At 40.1% G+C, this 21431-nt stretch overlaps 1 protein-coding gene across 1 annotated transcript in view; it reads right to left on the bottom strand.

Moving 5' to 3' along the window:
• hk2 (hexokinase 2) overlaps positions 1-21431 on the bottom strand; it is a 32393-nt gene extending 10962 nt beyond the window's left edge. Inside the window, exons 1-12 of the mRNA XM_044196244.1 lie at positions 21131-21431; positions 18462-18624; positions 16457-16596; positions 13866-13985; positions 12384-12479; positions 9479-9578; positions 6360-6543; positions 3845-4006; positions 2044-2277; positions 1040-1344; positions 775-923; positions 179-298 (exon numbers count right to left, since the gene is read on the bottom strand). Of these exons, the coding sequence (XP_044052179.1) occupies positions 179-298; positions 775-923; positions 1040-1344; positions 2044-2277; positions 3845-4006; positions 6360-6543; positions 9479-9578; positions 12384-12479; positions 13866-13985; positions 16457-16596; positions 18462-18624; positions 21131-21193 (1836 nt within the window). The 5' untranslated portion in view covers positions 21194-21431. The remainder of the gene's footprint in view (positions 1-178; positions 299-774; positions 924-1039; positions 1345-2043; positions 2278-3844; positions 4007-6359; positions 6544-9478; positions 9579-12383; positions 12480-13865; positions 13986-16456; positions 16597-18461; positions 18625-21130) is intronic.

The raw sequence follows: 21431 nt of genomic DNA, 5'->3' as shown, positions 1-21431 counted from the left end.
ACTCCTATAGAGATAGAATGAATGCGGGTGTTGCAGCTTTGAGAACAAACATATATTGTTTCTGCCAACTTAATGTCATTCACATGTGAAGTTAAAACAATACAGGTAGATCCAATATGTTACCATATGTATGTATAGCTAGTCTTACACTTAGGATGAATATTGAATCAAACATTACCTGATCCAGTTTGCTTTGACGACAGGGGAAGGAGAATGTAAATCCCAGAGGTAAGGATGCTCCTCTCATGCCCATGTATTCCAGAAAGTCGGCAATACAGTACACAATGTGGTTGAAAAGCTGGCACACAAGAGACAGAAATGCAAAGAAATGCACTAATGCAATATTTGGGATATTAGTGAAACTATACAACGTGCTCTAGGACATGACAACTACTGCACGTCCCCCTAATCAAACATAAAAAAGAATATTTTTATGATATACGGACTGAATGCAAAATCACATATATCAAATTGGTGTTCAATACAATGAACCATATGTTCCACTGTTATGCATTACATCAGACAAAACTCTTTATGTGAACAATGAAAATTAATAATAAATAAAATGTGTTAGTTTTTAATTACAATTTTCTTGTAATCGTTCACTGAGCCATAGATTAGTTAAATTCAGATTTGTTTGTTAGAGGATCAATTGCAAACATTGAAAGAGATAATTCAACCTCACAATCATGGCAGAGGTCCCTCAGTTCCATCTTTTCAGTTGCTGTAATCACTTATTATGTGAAAGTACCTCGACCCTCAGTGATGTTTTACCTCTTCCCCTGTGCCCTGCATGGTCTCCTGCGGGATACTGTAGATCTTGTGGTGCATGTCCACATTGTGTTTCTTTCCACTTCGCACTCGCACCAGCAGCACCCGAAAGCTGGAGCCCCCAAAGTCCAAAGCCAAGAAGTCACCATGCTCTGATGAGGACAACAAAGACAAGAATCCTGAACACATACATAAAGGCATTATAGAAAAGAGGACACTTAACTCAATAACAAGTCAATTGGAAGGTCTATTATTCTCTTAAAGTTACCTGTTCCATCTGGTGTGGATCTGACATAGGTGGGAAGCATCTTGACACTCGTCTGCTCATGGGTTTGCTTTGACAGGCCTCTCACCATCTCCTCACTCATTCGCCTCTTCACCTCCAGCAGCTGTTCACGGCTCAAACGCAGGGTGTCGAGGATGCGCTGACGCTCAGCATGTTGAGCGGCAAGACGGTAGGCTACTGCTGTTACCATGGCTGCACCCTTTCCACTACCACACTGTGACTGCAAAAAACGCACATCGCAGTCCGGCACAAGTCGCCGTACCATCTTGTGGAGCCTCCTGGAAAACCTAGGAGAAGAAGATACATTTCGTTAAATCTGTGTTGTTTTGTAATCACTGCTATCCATTTTCTCTTTCACATGCAATAGCATAGCTCATTACGAGTGTAGAAAGTTGGTAATATAAAAAACTGACCTAAACTACCTACTGTGTGCGTGAGTGGTCGTTATTAGCCCACATTATGATGTGTAAAAATGTGAATGAATGAATGAATAAATGAATGAATGAATGAATGAATGAATGAACGAATGAATGTGTGAAACTAACAGCCTACTGGGTAGATTTTCAGACCTTAGCTGAGGTCTGCACGGAGTGTTTTCTTTCTTGTGGAGAGTGCTCATATAGTTCATATAGTCTATAAGCTGTTTGCCTGATTGTCTTCACTTCTAATCATGCAGGGAGGCTAAGAGAATGAATGTGTGGTTTTTCTCCCTGTGGTCATGAGATTTCCTCTGTGTGCTCTGCTTTCATTCCTCAGTCCAAACACACTCAAGGACATGTAGATATATAGAACGAATAGGAAATGTGTATGATCAACAATGTGCATTCACAAAAACACTGCTGTTGTTTGTGTTCTATTCAACTCTATTCGGTTGACATGCGTTCAGTCCTGCAAGTAATCTACACTTTATAAACTAAGCTCCATAGCTCATGTGTGTCTTTGTGAGATACACAAGGACAGATATGATGATGTTCAGGAACACTTACTCTGGATGATTCTTGTAAACAGAGCCATCCACTCCAATAGTGGCACGCAGCTTCTCAGCTGCTTTGTTATCCCGTATCTGCCGCAGCACAGCCACTAGAGTAGCAGCACACAAGTGTGCGGCCCGTGTAGATACTATCTGACACACCCTCTGAGTGGCTATGCAGTCCTCAACCGACGGGTCCAGACCGAGGCCCCGAAGCACCTTTTCAGCACTAACCAGACCTTCCTCATCTCTGCAGGTAAAGCAGAATACAAATCACATACACTATAACTTTGACTACTTATTGTGATTCTGAACAGGGTAGGCAGTTAAAAAATGAATGGATGGATGGACATGTGGCAGCTGTGGCTCAGGAAGTAGAGCAGGTTATCCACTAATCACAGGGTTGGTGGCTCTTCCTGTCCATATGTCAAAGTGTCCTTGAGCAAGACTCTAAACCCCAAAGTGTCCCTGATGGTGAGATCAGCACCTTGCTTGGTAGCTTGCTGCCATCTGTGTCTGAATGGCTGAATGAGAAGCAAACTGTAAAGCGCCTTGGATAAAAGCGCTATATAAATCCAGCCATTTACCATATGACATCTGCCACTGCAACATCATCAAGGATACAGTGTTCTGAGTCCCATGTAGTTCTGCGTTTTCTAGCAGGGTGTAAAACATTGCTTTAATCCCCTTTACTAATACTTGCTCATTATTACTGCAATACTGAAATACTTGAAATAATTGTGCAATATTCTGTGTTAATACTGCCATATACTCTTTTCAGTTTAACATTCATACTTCTATTACTGATGTGCAATATCCACCGTCTCATAATAATCTTAATAAGCTACACTTAACTTGACAGTTCATGCACTATTACTTACTACTTGTATTATTACATTGTATTATTATACCGTACATACTTATCATCAACCGGTAAATACACTTTGTACTTTACACTTATTTTAATTTTATACTTATACCCACTTTGTACTTAATTTATCTTACCTGTATTATAGTGTATTATATTTTGATTTACATAGATCTTCTATTCCTGTGTGCACTGACATGATAGTGAGCTGCTGTAACAAAAGAGATTCCCCGGGGATCAATAAAGTATTTCTGATTCTGATTTCTGGTTCTGATATTACTGAAAACGCAAACAAGTGCTGATATAGCTTTGGTATTGCAATTAGGCTACTACTGTTAAAGTGTCTGTGTATGATAATAAAAATACTTTTCAAGAAAGAAGTTGAAACAATAACCATTTCTCATGACACAAATCTTATAGTGAAAACTTGCTTCACCCTCTAGGAGAAAATGATGAAAATTAAAAACATAATATCAGCACCCCTTATCTGAAAATGTTTGTATTTAGCTGGTTTAGCAAATGAGTTAGCAATGCGAAATAATTGCTTAGTGCCATTTTAAACTGACAGCATGACCTGCCTGCATCTACGGCTATACTTCACTGGCCTACAAGTAAGATGATATAACTTCAAATATAAACTAATCTTTTCAGCCCCTTTCTGCCCTTGCATATATATAATAAGACAGAAGGGACATAAAACATAACTTGAACATGTTCTTTGTGTATTTAAGTTAGTCAGTGATTACCAGCTTAACTAACATGCTGATACTCTCTGTAGAGTGATCTCATTCATCCAGGTGATACGATATCAGGTCAAAGTTAAACAACCTATTGGACTTTTTTTGTGACCTTGAAGACGTTTCATTGGGGACACGATCTGTCAGCTGCTTACAATGCCACTGTACCATCACTGCATCTGAGTTTCTCAAACACACACACACAAACTCACTTGTCATTCTCAATGGCATAGATGTAGCTGGTGTTGAAGCTTCCAGTGGTGAGGAGCATTGCCGTAGTCTTGCCCTGGAACAGCAGCTGCTCTTTGGTCATCTTCACCAGGATAAGACGCACCAGTTCCCCCATGTACATGCCGCTGATCATCTTTTCAAACCTGCACGCCAACATGAAAAAAGGAGCAACAAAATATTTTCACGTCCATATTTACTAAAGTAATCTTCAGGTTAATAGTTTCATTCATATTGTAAACCACCTACCTAAATACTGTATCTACAAACGCACCTACAAACACAAATGCAGCTAAAAGTTGGGTACAAACATACCATCTGTGAGACTGTGACCTTTTTCACAATTTTTCTTACTTTTTCAGTCTCAAATATTGTACCAAAACCCACAAGTGATATATAACACTGTGGTATGCTTACAACTATTAGAGAATGTCAGCAGAGACAGCTCAATGACAACATGTTAACTATTATGCTGATGAATACAGCCACATCTTTGCTGACAATGAGCATCACAGGCTTGTCATTGAAGAACTACAAGGACACAGATCATGCAGTACATCTCAGAACCAAAACACCATGAACTCTATTTCATCTTCCATTTCTCTTTTTATTATAATGAACATTTTATTGATCTTGAATTTCTTTCCTACAATAGACTGCTTTTACATTGCTTTATATCTAAAAGAGGATATAGCTTTTTTTCCTAATATTTTCCATTCATGTTCTACTTGATCTGCCTTTGATAGCAGGTGATAAATAGCCTGTTTTTAAGTGCGGCCAATATGGGCCTATCACAGATATATCGGTATCGGCATATATGTTTTCCTATATGCACCAATATGAAAACTTTTTTTACAGAACATATAATGCAGAAAACGATGCTTGGGATTATTTAAAATTGGTGTCATCATGTAGTTTTTCCAGTACAGCACGCTCCTACTCATCGTTTACAATACTCTCCAGTGATGTTGCTAGATAGACGTCCTGCGTCTCTGACGCATTAAAATCCAAAAGGACGCAGTAAACTCACTGTTGACGCGTCAAGGGGATGCACCATATTTTTCCCCTGATAATGCCACACTGTGAACAATAAATTCGTGTTGAAATCATAGAAATAAACAAAAGAAACTTGCTGTCAAAAAACCTGTTTCTTACCGTCTGCGCATATACTGTATCTCACCAGCACCAAACGGGAAGCAGCAAACCTGGTAGTTACTTTGGTAACGACCGAAAAAACTCATCAAATACCGTCTCACACACATACGATAGACGCCGAATTAACAGTGTTAAGAGTCGGTGTTTAATTCGGCATGTATCTGATCCACCAACCAGCACGTATTTTAGTGAGAAATCTAAATTTTTTTCTCATTGCCACAGTCTTCCCCCACTAAAATAGTGCAGCTAAACAACGGAGGCTGGAAGTGAGTTGAGGTGACATAATCCAAAATGTGGAGTACGGAAAGTATGGAAATACAGTTTTTCTTTATGGATTATATTGATGCCAAATTGACAAGAAGACTGTCGACATATGACGCCTTTTATCTTTTGTTTCTAGAGTTATGTGTTTTTGCGGACACGTAAGAAATTGTTAATATGTTGTTTTTCTTAAAAGAGAGTTTGCCGTAATATTTTCCCCAGAGCGCGCAGGGAGCTTCAGTTTAATTCAAACTGCTAATACTGTATGCAGCCTATATTTTTTATGTTTTGTCACCTCTACAGAAACACTAGGTAACTGCTAAAGTATGATAAGGTTGTCTGACGTTGACTGCAGATAGTTATTGGTCTGATTAATGGTTTACAGTCTAATAATGTGTGTTTGCATTGATTACTGACTGTGGCTGATCAGGCTAATTATCAGCTAATTGTGGCAATATGCAGTAAATGGTTGCCCTTTGTGTGCATGTTTTTAAACTACTTTCCTAATTAAACATGATGTGCTCGATGGTGTTATGACTCTAGTACCGATATAGAATAACAGAAGAACCAAAAATACCATCAATCACAATATCCAATATATGGACGCAAAAAAAAAGGTTTTGATAAGGGACACTAGATATATCTTCTTCTTATTATTATTCTTTTTTTTTTTAAATACTGAAACACTTGGATTTTGGATCATTTATTCGCTAATATGTTAGCCATACCCTTTGCAAATGAGAACAGCATCTGTCTGTAACAAGGAGAAATCACAGTTAAAGAGTATGGTATGACAATGTTGTCCTGATGAAAATAATGCTGTTGAAATGTACATTATGCTGAATTGAGCATGACAAAAAGGTATGCATAATGCAGCAAACAACCAATTAAAACAAGAGCAGGTTATACATCACAGAGGTTTCAATATGATAAATATAATAAAATATGATAAATGTACAGATATGAACAATGGAAAATTAGAAATAAAAGAATCTCCAATACAAGCTTGTCTGCAGTTAAGTGAAGCCACTACTGCGAGATGTTTTATGTAGTAGCAAGACAGATAAGCTCAAAGCCACTCACAGTTGCTTGCCAGGGTTCAGCGAGCCAGCGTCTATTTCCCGGTCAATGTCAGTGCGCAGGTCCTCCAGGGCACCATCGTCTCCAAAAGCACCCCACTCTGTATTTACACACATCCGCCCCTCGTCACCGTCTAGCAACTCAAGGTTCCTCATCTGCTCCATGTAGCAGGCATTGGTACCCGTTCCTTGAGGGAAGGAATGTTAGCAGAACAATGACTGTGCAGTTCTCATCCAAAAAAGACCCAGAATGACAAAAAATGTCACTGCAGTGTCTATCAGTCATGCTTGAATCAAGCTGTCACCCTCTCCCATAAGGGCCATTAAAACTAACAATCTTCACCAGAATCTCCAACAATGTCTACTCTTTTGTATAAATGTTAACAGTTCTGGTTTGTTTCATTATCAAAAAACGTGTGCTGTGAATTTTGTTCTGTGGTATTGCCTACCTAGTGTTAATTTAGTCTATGCTGCAAACCATATTGATCTCAAAGGGGAATAAGACTTTATGCAGTATGTTTTATGATAAAATATTATTCACTCCATTAATCTGAAATTATAGGTTGTATACAACCTATTAATCGCTATCTTATCGATAGGGAAATTGCCACCTTATCATCGTTGAGGAGTTGTGCATCCCTGGGACCCTGGGAGCTATGTTGTCGGGGCAATAGCTCCTGGTAGGGTCTCCAAAAGCAAATTGGTCCCAAGGGAGGTGCGATTCAAGGGCCCCACATAAATTGGCCAAGAAGGAGTTGCACTACCTCGTAGTTTTGCTAGGGTGACTTAGAAACTCATGTGGGCAACGATGGAAAAATCTGAAGGGGAGTGAAGGTGAAAAATGGCCTTCCCGATCTGAAGCTGAGTAGTGCTTTGTTATTAGACTTCTGTGCTAGTCATGGATTGGCCATAAAAAACACCATGTTTGAGCACAGGGTGATTCATAAGTCTACTTTACTCCTGAAGCAGCAGATAGGTCAGAAGGTCTGCAGCTTTGGTTGTCACTGCAGCAAAAACCCGTTTGTGGGAGGAGTTCGGGGAGGCTATGAAGAAGGAACTGCTGACCCTGACTGAGGATGTTGTCCAGTGAAAGAGCACTTTGAGGAACTACTGAGCCCAACCAACACGTCCTCTGTGGAGGTGGCAGAGTTTGAAGACAGAGGTCTTTGTGGTGCCCTGAGATGCTGAAGACAATGGACACTGTTGGGCTGTCTTGGCTGACACGCCTCTTCAATATCACGTGGAGGCCTGGGACAGTGCCTGCAGAATAGCAGACCAGGGTGGGGGTTCCCATTTTTAAAAAGGGGGGCTGGAGAATGTGAACCAATTTTCGGGATATCACTAGGGCAGCACAATTAATCGAAATATTGTCAAAATTGCAATATGGCCAAGTGCAAAATCCAAATCGCAAAAGCTGCAAGCTCCGCCCCGCCAGGGTTGTCCCTTTCCACCGATTCTGTTCATGATTTTCATGGGTAGGATTTCAAAGTGGATTTCAAAGAGAGGGTCTGGTTTGGGGACCTCAGAATTGCTTCCTTACACTTTGATGTGGTTCTATTGGCTTCATCAGACCATGACCTTCAGCATGCGGCATGAAGTTTGCAGTCGAATGTGAAGCAGTCCGGATGATTCAGCACCTCCAAGTCTGAGGCCATGGTTCTCTGTTAGAAAATGGTGGATTGCAATGGTGGAGTAAAGTCGCTGCTCCATCCCGTCAAAAGGAGTCAGTTGAGGTAGTTCGGGCATCTGATCAGGATGGGCGCCTTCTTTTGGAGGTTTTCCGGCCACGACCAACTGGTAGGAGACCCTGAGGTAGACCCAGAACACACTGGAGAGATTATATCTCTCATCTGCCTTGGGAACGCTTCAGGATCCCCCAGGAGGAGCTGGAAATCATTGCTAGACAGAGGGACGTCTGGACTACCGTGCTTAGCCTGCCGTGTCCTGTCACCGGATAAGTAGCCGGGACACGGTGAAGATGACCAAAGAGCAGCTGCTGTTCCAGCTCTTCAGCTGCCTTCAGCCAACCCACACAGTTTTTAACATTCTAGTCATCTTTGATTCCTTTGATGCAGGCAAGTCCAGGTGACAATGTTAACTATGCATCAGTTTTAGGGTGCCTGGTAAAGTCCATGTCTTAACTGGAGAGTGAGGCAGATGTCAATCAAGCAGTTTGTACAGGCCCACACAGTATTGAGAATAGGTCTTATCAGGCAAAATAAATGAAAACACCTGTATGGGTGGACTGTGGTATGTAGGGCCTTAATTCAGTTCTGGAATAAAGGTTTATTCTTAATTTGATAAATGTATTGTGGGTACCCAAGCACTTCCTCTCTCGTGAGTGCAATCAGGCAGGTTTGTGAGCCCCAGTTGGCACATAATGAGCCCTAAAATGACCTGATGTGTAACTTTTGATTCACCATAAAGATATTAAGCATTCTGGGATAGCAACATGTACACATCTGTACCAAATCAGAAAAACAGGTACAATAACAAATATTCCAGAATATACTCTGTATGGTAATAGGAAAAGCACTACTTAAGATGACAATTTGACAGCATATTGTTCTTTGGTAATCTGATTCAAAAGGTTTGAAAAAGGTCTTTCTCAAGTTTTCCTCAAGCATTGTTGGAGCATGGTGGTTTCTATTAGGTGAACAACCAACATTAAAAGTTCTTACAGATTACATAAGAATTAGATTCCTGTGTGAGTGTGATACAATGCTAGTTGTATGATGTTAAATGTTACAACTAGCAGTGTGACATTTATACATTCAATGTATAATCAGAGTTTTAACTGTTTAATGAATAGGAAAATTATGGAAAACATGTGCTATGACCTTCACAGTCACCAAATCTCAACTCACCTAAACACCTATGGGAGATTTTTTTTTTTACTGTTCATGAATATGGCTATGTTTGCCACAAGATACATATGACAATTTTTGGGCATTTCCCAAGGACAATGCATTTTTTTCCTTGAAATGCTGCTCATTGGGTTATGTTTCACTTGATTCCAGCAACAGTATCCAAATTCTCTGCTAACTGGCATGCGAGCAAACACCTACTGACTTTCACTAATCCTTGTTATTTGATTTATATTCACATTTAGGCTAGACTCACCCACAATGAGGCCAATTTCACAGTGACGATCATCGTAGCCACAGGTCATCATGGTTCCCACTGTGTCATTGATCACAGCTACAATGTCAATGTCAAAGTCCTGCAATGAGATTTAATTGTATACATTAAAACCAGCACAGACTTTGTAAATCAGGCGTTCTATGCCTATTCCAGAACTTTACAGATACAATTTGCTGGGCTGTGGCAAAATATTAAGTTAATATACAATATTTTCCCAATATTTTTAAGTATTTTAAGTCATTAGTACTTAGATTCAAGAGAGTAAAAAATGTCATATATTTGGACCATACAATACAATAAAAAGTCTGGCTTTGTTTTTAATGTAAAATATTTCTTAACACAAGTGAAAACTCTTAGTGGCAGGGGGTGCTAATTTAGTTTTTGTAAGGACTTGTTTCTAAAATATTTGTATACATCCATCCATGTTGGGATGCGGGCGCATCTCTAAGGATGCTGCCTCCAGGCAAAAGTTGCAATGTCCACCTATCAAAAATGATAGCAGTTAGGCAGGCCACAGAGAATCAATAGATGGGCTTTGAACAATCTTCATCCTCTCAGGGCTCTCCACAATATCATGTCAAGTGGCTGGCTACCACTACATCCAACTCTGCTGTATGCTGAATGTGTCTGTCACAAGACAGAACCTTTACTTCCCACAATTGTTTGTTGATGTCCTCCCCTGAAGTGGATGTTACAACCAAGCTGCTGTCCACCTTCCTGTACCTCACCTAAATCCCCGGCTGTTGGTAAGTATTAAGGTATGTTTAGGAGCAAAGAACATTTTCGCCTCGCATCATTTGCACAAATTTGACCATTAGCTGTATATAGTATAGTATACATTAGCTGTAATCTAGCTATCATCGGACACACCAACTGTGTCTCTGGGAGTGTTTCTGTGTGTTTGTGTTCAGCTTAGCCTCTGCCCTGGGACGTGCATATTTTTCACTCAAGTTGAAACATTTTCAACTCACGCAGACACTCTGCCCGTGCACAAATGCGGTCCCACAAGCACGGGGCTGTAACGAGTGCTTGCTCTACCCTCCCTATGCGCTCGCAACTACTCAACACTGGCTGGCTTGTCAAGTTGACTTTTGAGACTTTGGTTAGTTGTTTTTTATGCACACAGGTTTCGAGGCTAATTAAATGCCATAGACCTGACCTAGCTGATGACAGCACAGGACATCTGAGTATGTCCACTACAGCTTACTGAACAAATTGGCATGGCTTTCAGAAGTGGTGATAAGAACCAGTGATTGATCTATTGATCTGCTCTGTTAAGTGCTCTTCATCTTCCAACCACTGAGTGGATAGAGATCTGTCACAATCTTCTTGACATGTGGGATTTAAAAACAGAACTGAGTTCAATTGCTCCCCAATGAAACGCTTCCGACAAGGAGTGAGTCAGAAATGACTGGTGGTGTGCCCTGCTGCTTGTCAGGGCCAGGGCTGTTTTGAGCTCATTTTGCAAATTTCCCTTAAAGGTGCAATGTGAAAGATATGTTCAGAATCTTTGTTTAAAACATTAAAAAAATTAACTAACATTATCAACAGAATGTGAAGCAGTAACAGTTCTGACATTATGTCAAAGACGTCTATGTATTGTGTTGCAGAGATATCTACTGAAATGAGCATGCTAACCAGCTAGCCCCGGCCCGTCCTGTGTTGTAATACCACTTGTGTCTTGAATGCCGATAGTGAGTCACTGTAGCGTCAGGTCTACCCTCAGTCCAACATGAGAGGAAGAAGAAGTAGAGCTGCCCCGTGGGCTTGTCAATCACACTGAAGGTACAGCCCCCCGGTTAGTGTCACAGAAACACAAAAATGGCTGAAGCTCTTGGCAAGCGACCATTATCACCATCCCAACCAACCGCTTCTGGCAAAAAAAAAAAAAAAAAAGTTCCGCTGCAAAAAAAAGAAGCGATATAAAAAGAAGCAAAACAAGAATAAATATTAGTGTGGCTTTCCACCGCTGGAGACAGCTCTTAGCGAGTAAAGAGATGCGGTTTAATACTTTCTTTTAGACTGGTAAGTAACATCTAACGTTGGCTATTGCGAAATGTATCTTTAGTGCAACTAATGACAACACAAACCGTACCGAAAAACATTCCAAATGGTGGCGATATATGGTTTTGATGTGACTATGGTCTTGCTAAAACTGAATTAAGCACGTTATAACGTATGACAGCACACGTGACGATGATAAGATAGCAGTGTTATTTTGACCAGCTCTGAGTTTCAGCAGTTTGGTCAAATTTTGTGTATTCTTGCCCTTCTGTTAGTTAGCAGTTGGCTTTTTATAATAACTGATGAGTGTAAATTGAGACTGTATGGACCCAGTAGTAGACCGACTGAAAAAATTTTGTTTGTTTCAACATATTAAAACCACTTGGCATTACTACTGTGAGATGAGGCAAGATTCGCTGTACATTTTTGAGGACATTGCAAGGTTTATTACGCATGTCTAACTGTACACAAGGAGAGTGGGAGGAGGTGAAATGCTGCCCCCTATTTGTTTGGAGCACGTGGCCAGGAATTACATTGTACCTTTAAGCTATAATCATGGAGGATCAGAGCAGCAATACAATCAGACTGAGCCTTTGTGCCCAAGAACATATATCCTTTCAGATCTAGGACTATAACTATATAACTATAATTTGGGGTCCAAATACAGTTTTGTACGTTTACATTTTTGCTCTTTGTCATATTTCAGTTTTTGAGTTCATAGTTTTGGGTTGCTAGTATTGTTTTTTAGCTTGTGTTGTTATATTTCTTTGCATTAACTTCATAGAGAAAAAACGATTTCTATGTATTTTTAAGTACACATGTTTGGAAATGTATGAAAATGGTTCATAGTGTATCATGAAACTATCATTTGTACACTTGCCCCTCGTTTTTTGATGGATTTCCTCAGAAGGCTGACCACATCCTTTCCCTCTACGCCGCTTGACTTGAAGCCTTTGGTCCAAGACACCAAAACACTCTGCAAATAGGAAAATAAAGGCATAAAACAGAATCAAGATTATCTGCCTTTTATGTCAGCCTTGTCATATGGTGTCAAAATAATCTATCAAAAACACACTGAGTAGTTATGCAGACCTCACCAATTAACAGTCTCCACTCAAAAATATGTTTTTCTTCTTGTTCCTACAGTTGGATGTTTGAGCTTCACTGTGCAGAATGATGTGTGTGCAGAGTTTGACACTAGAAGGCTGTTTTCGCAGTAATCTGCTGAAAGTGGGAAGTTTCTCTGTGCTCACTGAAAATCTGATTTTAAGGGGTGGGCATGTGAGCATTACTTATGCCATAACAAATTGTTTGGAAACCAGTGTTACCCTGTTAAGTTCTCCCCACATTAGTTGTACCTTCATAAAAAGTTCTTCTCCCAGCTCATCCCTTCAGTCATAATGAGTAGGCGATTTGAGCATTTGTTAGTAAATTACAGTCTCCTCGTTAGCAAAATGGCCAAAATCCGCCCCCCTTGTTAACCTGCTTAAAAGATGCTCTGTCCTTTGTCTCGTAGTGGTGCTTCACATTGCTGCTTTTAATAATTGCCATAGTATCGTAAAATATGAGACATACTGTTTTTGAACTGCCTGTGGGGAGATTGAACATGTTAAGAGTCTGTCCATTCTTGATTAAAAGATCTGTTTCCGCTGTCTACTTTTCTCTTTTTAGAGCATGGCATGTGAAATTATTTCCAGTGCCGTAAAGGCTAGAAAAGCAGCGCCGGTTAAACTAGAAACGCTCCGTCAAAATTTAATAATTCTCAAAAATGTTTCAATATTCTCTACAGCAGGCGGGGGGAAAGAAGTATGGCAGCAGCATGACAGAGGCTGGGTCAGAAATGAACAGAGCTTGAAACAAAAGTGCCCTTGAATGCTCATAAACCTCCCATTGGGCCATCCCCCCTGTTAAAAATTAACAAATCGCCTACTGGTCATAATGTAACTGTGACATACTGTTATGTAGCTATTGCCTACTGGCACATTGATGATGGCTTCACCATTTTGCATTATACCATTCTAAAACACAAATAAGGAGGATTATTTATATGATTTCATGTTCTTCACCTGATTTCCATTAACAAGCATGTGTAATGCTTTACAATAAAACCTATGAGGTTAATTTGATGAATCAAACAGCCATTTTCAGTTGGTGGATCCCCTCCCCCTTTGAAACTCTTAGTCGGCACCCATTTCTATTCTTTTGGACAAGACTAAAAGAAAGTTATACTAAAACATCACTGTATGTATTATGACAAACTTCATCCGTGTTTTCACTGACAAGTTTAATTCACAAGATAATGAGTTTCACTTATGCTTAAAATATTACTTGAAGTAGATAAAAGAACTTCTAAATCACTCACCTCGTCCAACTTGGTTTGCTGACAGGGAAAGGAGAAGGTGAAACCCAGAGGAAGCTTTTTATCCTTTATGCCCAACTTCTCCAGGAAATTAGCCAGACAATCAGCTATGTGTTCAAATAACTACAGGAGAGAGAAAAGGTCAGTTTTCTTATTAACCGAGAGCTGAAAAATTGCAGGTTTCATGTTCAGTATAGTGTGTGTGTGTGTGTGTGTGTGTGTGTGTGTGTGTGTGTGTGTGTGTGTGTGTGTGTGTGTGTATGCATAGATGCATTAATGGTACTATATTTTTATTGAAACTGTACAATGAAAGATCAAAAGAGGAGCCAACATTTTGGGACAAATGGACGAAGGATGCCAAGGAACATGGGACTCAAACCTGCAGTTAGAAGGCAAGAAATGGAGAGTTTGAAGATAGATGTTTCTTGCAGTAACTGAAACTAAATGTCTTATTTTACTGCTGAGTAGTATATAATATTTCCACAAGCACAGGAAAACAAAACCTGAGTTTTAAAAGGGAGTTTGTTGTTAACTTATCTTTTATACAGGTTACTGTTTACTGCAATGTCAACAAAATCTCCTAACAAATCCCTCTTTGTTTTCTTTCCTGGATTTAGTTCAGTTCAGCAGCTTTATAAGAAATAAAAAAGATATTAATGTGATATTAAAAATACATTGAACTGGTTAATTACTGTGTTGTTTTAATTTTCAAGGTTGGTCTACAGGATTTAGGCTGCCTGTGGTCTGCAGGGGGAGTTTAAGCTCTCTCTAATTCATTACAAAACATTTAAGGTTGATAAAGACTGCTCCCTCCCTTTCTCTCTCTCCCTCTTTCAAGCACTTGGCACAAGCTCAGCCTACTGCTGTCAGTGTTTCCCCACAGAAGTAGATTCTATTTGTGGTGGTAGCTGACGGTTTCTGACCTGCCCTGCTTCTGCATCTCTGTGTTTGCTGTCAAGCTCACCTGTTGCTTCTGTGCTGCCCTAGCTGCCAGCTAGGGCAGGGCTGTAACAAAGAGTTTCTCCTCGGAGATCAATAAAGTATTTCTGTTTCTGATTCTGATTCTGATTCCCACAGCAGCATGTTGACTGACCCTGACCCTTTCTTGCTGCTTCATAGTGATGGGCAAAGCAGTTATTTTCAGTGTAGCCTACTGAATCATTAGAATCAGTTCATTAAAAAGATTAGTTCAAAAGATTTCTTCACTGAATGGTTCCTTGCTTGACTGGAGCTCCGACAGCGTAGTCCCACTCGCTGAATTGAAACACGGCCGATACCATTTGTAAACCGAAATACCAGCGACACACACGAATCCTCCTCGGGGCGCAATGAGCAATGACCCATCATCCAATGTGGGTCCTTAGGCAAGACCCTTGCAATGAGAAAGCAAGTACCCACGAAGTACAACCAGATGCCCACACTCGAAACTGCCAAACAAGCCTTGGCCAGCCGCCTAAAGACGTACACGAGAGATAATGAAGCCAGAAGAATAAACCGGCTGTTCGCAACTCAACCTACGAAAGTGTACGCTCAATGGTACTGGAAAAGTATATGGGAGAGGGAGGCATCACACAACAGCGATGCACAGTGGCTGGTGGCTCTGAGAGAGGACCACAGCAACCTCTCTGAACAGAATCCAGTCACCATCACAGCGACAGAACAGAACACCCAAGACTGAAAGACATGGGATGTACCACCGGAACATAACTGAAGTGGCTGATATCAAGAAATCCTACCTAGAGCTAGAGTGGGCCGGACTGAAGGACAGCACAGAGGCACTCATCATGGCTGCACAGGAGCAGGCCCTGAGCACCAGAGCAATAGAGGCCCAGATCTACCACACCAGACAAGACCCAAGGTGTAGGCTGTGCAAAGAGGCCCCTGAGACAATCCAGCACATAACTGCAGGGTGTAAGATGCTGGCAGGGAAAGCATACATGGACCAAGTGGCTGGCATAGTGTACAGGAACATCTGCACGGAGTATGGACTGGAAACCCCAAGGTTAAAGTGGGAAACACCTCCAAAGGTGGTAGAGAATGACCGAGCCAAGATCCTGTGGGACTTCAGATTTAGACTGAACCAACCAGACATTGTGGTGGTGGACAAACAGCAGAGGAAAGCCGTTGTGGTTGACGTGGCAATACCAAGTGATGGCAACATCAGGAAAAAGGAACATGAGAAACTAGAGAAGTACCAAGGGCTCAGAGAAGAGCTGGAGAAGGCTTGGAAGGTGAAGGCGACAGTGGTGCCCGTGGTCATCGGAGCACTCGGGGCAGTGACCCCCAAACTGGAGGAGTGGCTACAGCAGATCCCTGGAAGAACACCAGACATCTCGGTCCAGAAAAGTGCAGTACTAGGAACAGCAAAGATACTGCTCCCAGGCCCAGAGGATATATAAAGTGATGCTTAGCTAATAATCATAATGCGTTGATACTTTATCAACAGACTGGAGGCACATGTGGTCTCAACATTTGACAAGTTGATATCAGTTGATATCATTGTGCACACGCCTCACAGGTGACAGGCTACAACAATCCTGTGTTTTGTTGTGTACAGTACATATCAGCTGTGTGTTATGTGTAATGCCTCTTACCTCAGACCCATTGCCTCTCATGAGGTGTTCAGGAATGGCATAAATCTGATTTTCCATCTCCACCTCTTGCTTGCCAACTTTGACCAGGAGCACTCGGAAGTTGGATCCACCAAGGTCGAGGGCCAGGAATTCACCTTGCTCTGAACACAGTTTCATATAAAACGTTAGAAAAGCTGTCTTTTTAATATTCTTATTTACATCCATGTTTACATCAGCTAGCAGTCTTCCTCCTGTCCTCTTTTTGACAGCGCATAGCTGTTTTTTGTTATCACTTCCAACTGTCAATTAGTGGAATTGCATGAAACCTTGGGCAGGAATATGTATCGCATCAAAATTAGGGCTGCAAAAAACGCTTATTTTCATAGCCCATTAATCTGCAGGTTATTTTCCCGACTAATCAATTTGTCTTTAAAATGTGTGTAAAATTGTAAAAAACAATGCCCGTCACAATTTCCAAGAGCCCAGGTAATGTCTTCAAATTGCTCCTTTTTTCTGGCCAACACTGCAAAACCTAAACATATTCAATTCATAACGATATAAAACAAGGAAAAGCAAAGAAAACAAAAATCCTTCAATTTGAAAAGCTGGAACAAGCATTTGCCATTTTTGCTTGAAAAGGGACTCAAACAATGAACTGATTATCAAAATAGTTGACAATTAATTTTCTGTTGATCGACTAATTGATTAATTGACCAGCTCTAAACAGAAGCATGCTCATGCATATGCATGCGTACTTTCGTGCGTGTGATGGTAGTCTATATAGTAATCTATTAGTGGGCGCCACTGGTGGTCAAAAACTACGCATCTATAATAATACACTTACAGCAGACACACATTACTGACATGAGAAACCAAAAGGCTGTTAATGTAGAAAAAAATCAACTAATGTAAACTGACAAACAGCACTATACTGTTTTTTTAGTTGTAAACATGGTTATTTGGCCTGTATAGAGTAAAATACATAAATTTAATTTATTTTCATGACCTATATCTGCCTCTAAAGGAAATTCTGTTTCACTGCAATGTATAAAACCTTCAACCACATTGCACCTCTGGCCTCACCACAGTCACTGAAGTAAAGGTAAGTGTTTGTCAAAAGCTGTGTGATCAGAAATTCACTGTTATGTTGCTGTAGTGTACAGAGTAAAGAGTGAATCACCAGAAAGACCTCTGTATGAGGCTGAAACTTTCAAGTATGTTGCACTTCTGGCATAACCCCAGTTGACCTTTTCATGGTAGATATTTTGACTGGACTCGTCCCATCTCTAAACCTGAACAAAAAAGACCATTAGACTATCTACATAGCTAGATACTACTGGAGGTAAGTGAGACCGTTTAAACTTTATTTGGATTATTTGACAAGACGGCAGTCTCACATGAATGGGTCTAACATGGGTTGACTGTGTGTGTTCAGTGGACCCTTTATATATACGGATACAGACTCAACAAACTGATCCGTAAGGCCAGTGACATTGTGGGGGTGGAGCTGGACTCTCTGTCGGTGGTGTCAGAGAGGATGCTGGCCAAACTACATGCCATCTTGGACAGTGTCTCCCACCCGCTCCAGGTCACTAAACTGGACATTGATCATTAAATCTCTGCAATACTTGAATAACTGTGCAATATCCATGTAATACTCATGTGCAATATTTAGTTGTTTTTTTTCCTATTTATTATTCATACCTCCATTACTGCTGCTGCAATACTACTTATTACTTATATTGTTACATTGCATTTATACCGTATTATCATCATCAACCGGTAAACCCACTTGGTACTTCACACTTATTTTATTTTATACTTATACCCACTTGGTACTTTCAAATATATTTTCTGACCTCTTTTTTATAGTTTTATAGTGTATTGTATTATATATTTTTTTGCTAGTACTTTCTCCTGTGTGCACTGACGTAAAGACGAGCTGCTGTAACAAAGAGTTTCCCTTCGGGGATCAATAAAGTATTGCTGATTCTGATTTTCTACATGAAAAGGGGTACCCTATTACCTGTTCCATCAGGAGTGGAGCGCACAAATGTGGGCAGCATCTTGACAGCAGCGGTGGGGTTGGTGTCTCTGCACAGGCCTTTGTCCATCTCTCGTCGAAATCTTATAGACACATCCATCAAAGTCTGATCTGACAGATGAAGATGGTGCAGGTATTTATCCACCTAAACCATTTTGGAGAGGAGAAACTGTCACATTAGAGCTAAGTAGTCATATATGAGAGTACAGCAGTGAGTAAATAAATAAAATAGTGAATGTATTGTCATTAAAATTAACAAATGAACTAACAAATTACATTAAGATTTGACAGCTCTGCAAAATATAACCCGCATCACAGCTTTCTTTCGAAGGTTTATTATATTTTGCTTAGTGTATGCAGTGTGTAGTGTACTAACAAGTTTCATATATTGTCTGTTAAGGGGGGTATGTCAGTAGCAACAGCAGCATGTTAAAGGCATGGTGCACCTGCAATAGATGCAAAACAACATTTTGTTTGCTCAAAAGCAGTTCTGCTTGTATTGCTGACTGACATGCTTGTATTGCTGCTGATATTGTTAATTTAAACTGCTGGCAGCTGTATTGTTCCCCTACCAATGAGATTAGTGGGCATCAACTATCAGGCAAAATTACTTTTTCCCCCTCTTTTATTCCATTTAAAATCACAGCTGTTTTCTGATTCACTCTAATTTGCGATCAGAGCTGGATTCCACTGTTAATTCAATCACATTTTCTGCTGCTTCTATAATATTCGTAAGTCTCATCTACAAACCACTGAAAAGCTTTTATTAAGTGCCTATAAAAAAGGTGCTGCACAGAATGGTGTACTTCAAGATATAGACATTTCAGGAAATTTTTAATAAATAAATTGTGTACTCTAAACCTTTCACAGAAATGTTTTAAGAGAGGATTTAAAAACAAGATACAAACTCAGCTTTCCTACTAGGTCACCTTGGTCCCAAGGTCTGACCATGTATCTAGGCAACACATTAAACAAATACCTTGTATACTAAAGAACCGAAGGTTCTGGTTCACAAGCACAAACTGTCTGCACTACTACACTATAAGAAACTGGAGACAGTGAGGTTAGTAGAGTTAGGTAGAAACTGATTGACAAAATGAGGTGAGAAGGCCTTTTCTGGATGAGACAACAAAAAACAGATTTCCCCATCTAATGTTATGACATTCAAGGCGCAGTCTACCACTGACAAGTTTTGTCTGCAACAGCAAGTAAGCTAGGGGTAAGGAGTGAGTGGACAAAACAAAATATGGGCCTCAAAAAGTTTTGTATTTACTGTGTTTGACTTGGGTTATTTAAATTTGTTTGATGATCTGAAACATTTAAGTGTGACAAACATGCAAAAAAATAAGAAATCAGGAAGGGGGCAAACACTTTTTCACACCACTGTATGTGTACACTGTAATTACACTATATAATAATAAATAATTTATTTATATAGAACCTTTCAAAACACAGTTACAAAATGCTTTACAATAAAAAAAATGGAGCACATTTAAAACACAAAGAGAATAAAACAAACTAAAAGCCATAAAAACTAAGCACATTATAAAACAGAGTAAAATTAACTGAAAATGTCATAAAACAATTTAAATTGTTTCAAAATAAGTGGGTTTGTACAAGTGATTTCAAAGAGCCAACAGAGTTTGCAGCCTTGATCTCCTCAGGCAAGTCATTCCACAATCTTGGAGCCCTGACTGCAAAGGCTCTGTCACCTTTGAATAAAGATCTGGACCTTGGAACAACCAGCAAGGAAGCACCAGAGGATCTCAGGTGCGGGAAGGGACATAAGGCACTAACAGATCTGCTAAATAACTTGCGGCAAGGCCTCTCAGGGCTTTGTATATAATCAATTATAAAAGCAACAGGTATCCAGTGTAAGGAAGCCAGGATCTGTGTGATATGATCACATTTCTTAGTCCGAGTCAAAATCCTGGCAGCAGAGTTTTGGATGAGCTGGAGACTGGAGAGGGATTTTTTTTTACTGATGCCAGAGAGCAAGGACTATGCATAATCTATACAATAACTAGACTAATAGACTAGTTATAGACTACAAAGCATGAATACCAATTTCCAGACTTTTGGTGGAGAGAAATGGTTTGATCCTTGAGATGTTTCTCAGATGATGAACGCAGGATTGAACCATTGAGTTAACATGTTTGTCTAAGCTGAGCTTGTTATAAAAAAAAAAAATAAGGTTTCTGCAATGCTGAGTTATCGATTGGGATAGAGAGCCAAGACTGTTTGATATTTGAGTGTTGGCCCTATCTTGACCTATGATAAATATTTCGGTCTTATCCGAATTATGCAGCTGGATATTTTGTGACATCCACTTGTAGACGTCGCAACGAATATAGGCCTACTAGGCCTATAATAAATGAGCCTCACAATTTTGTCATTTCACACAGTGCTGTCCCATTCCTTGGGTTATTTTAGACCTTACACCGCTCTTAAGGTCGGTTAGGGCGGAGAGACTGAGCAAGAACTGATGTGGAGACATCACTGCGTTCATAAATACTAGGAGTTGGGTAAAGTTACCTGCTTGACCCCTGTTTTCACTTTCTCACAGTAGGGCAACACATTCAAATATCCTGTCATAATATACCAAAACGTCCCCAAACAAACCAAGTCGAGTGTTTTACACCAGTACTCACTTTATGCGCTTGGTCATCATGGAGTTCGGTGTGGTTATTAGCCAGCAGACTCGAAGACAACATCTTTAGTTAGTGACGTGTGGAGACTTTATGTCCTGCTCGTACTCCTGCTTTAGATTCGCAAAAAGTTTATCTACAAAGACAGCTTCTTTAAATAATAAATGCAAAAACACGCGAATATTTTCTCCCGCCGCAGGGTTTCTTGTGTAAAACTCCTGAATTAAGACTGCAGTTAAACACGGAGTCGTACTAAGAACTTCCAGTTTCCTGGAGTTGGTAGTTCGATGACGTCATCCCAAAT

The sequence above is a fragment of the Siniperca chuatsi genome, linkage group LG5, assembly GCF_020085105.1.
Source record: "Siniperca chuatsi isolate FFG_IHB_CAS linkage group LG5, ASM2008510v1, whole genome shotgun sequence".
Classification (NCBI taxonomy): Eukaryota; Metazoa; Chordata; class Actinopteri; order Centrarchiformes; family Sinipercidae; genus Siniperca; species Siniperca chuatsi.
The sequence above is the reverse complement of the archived record's forward strand: the minus strand, read 5'-3'. Positions and strand labels throughout refer to the sequence as shown.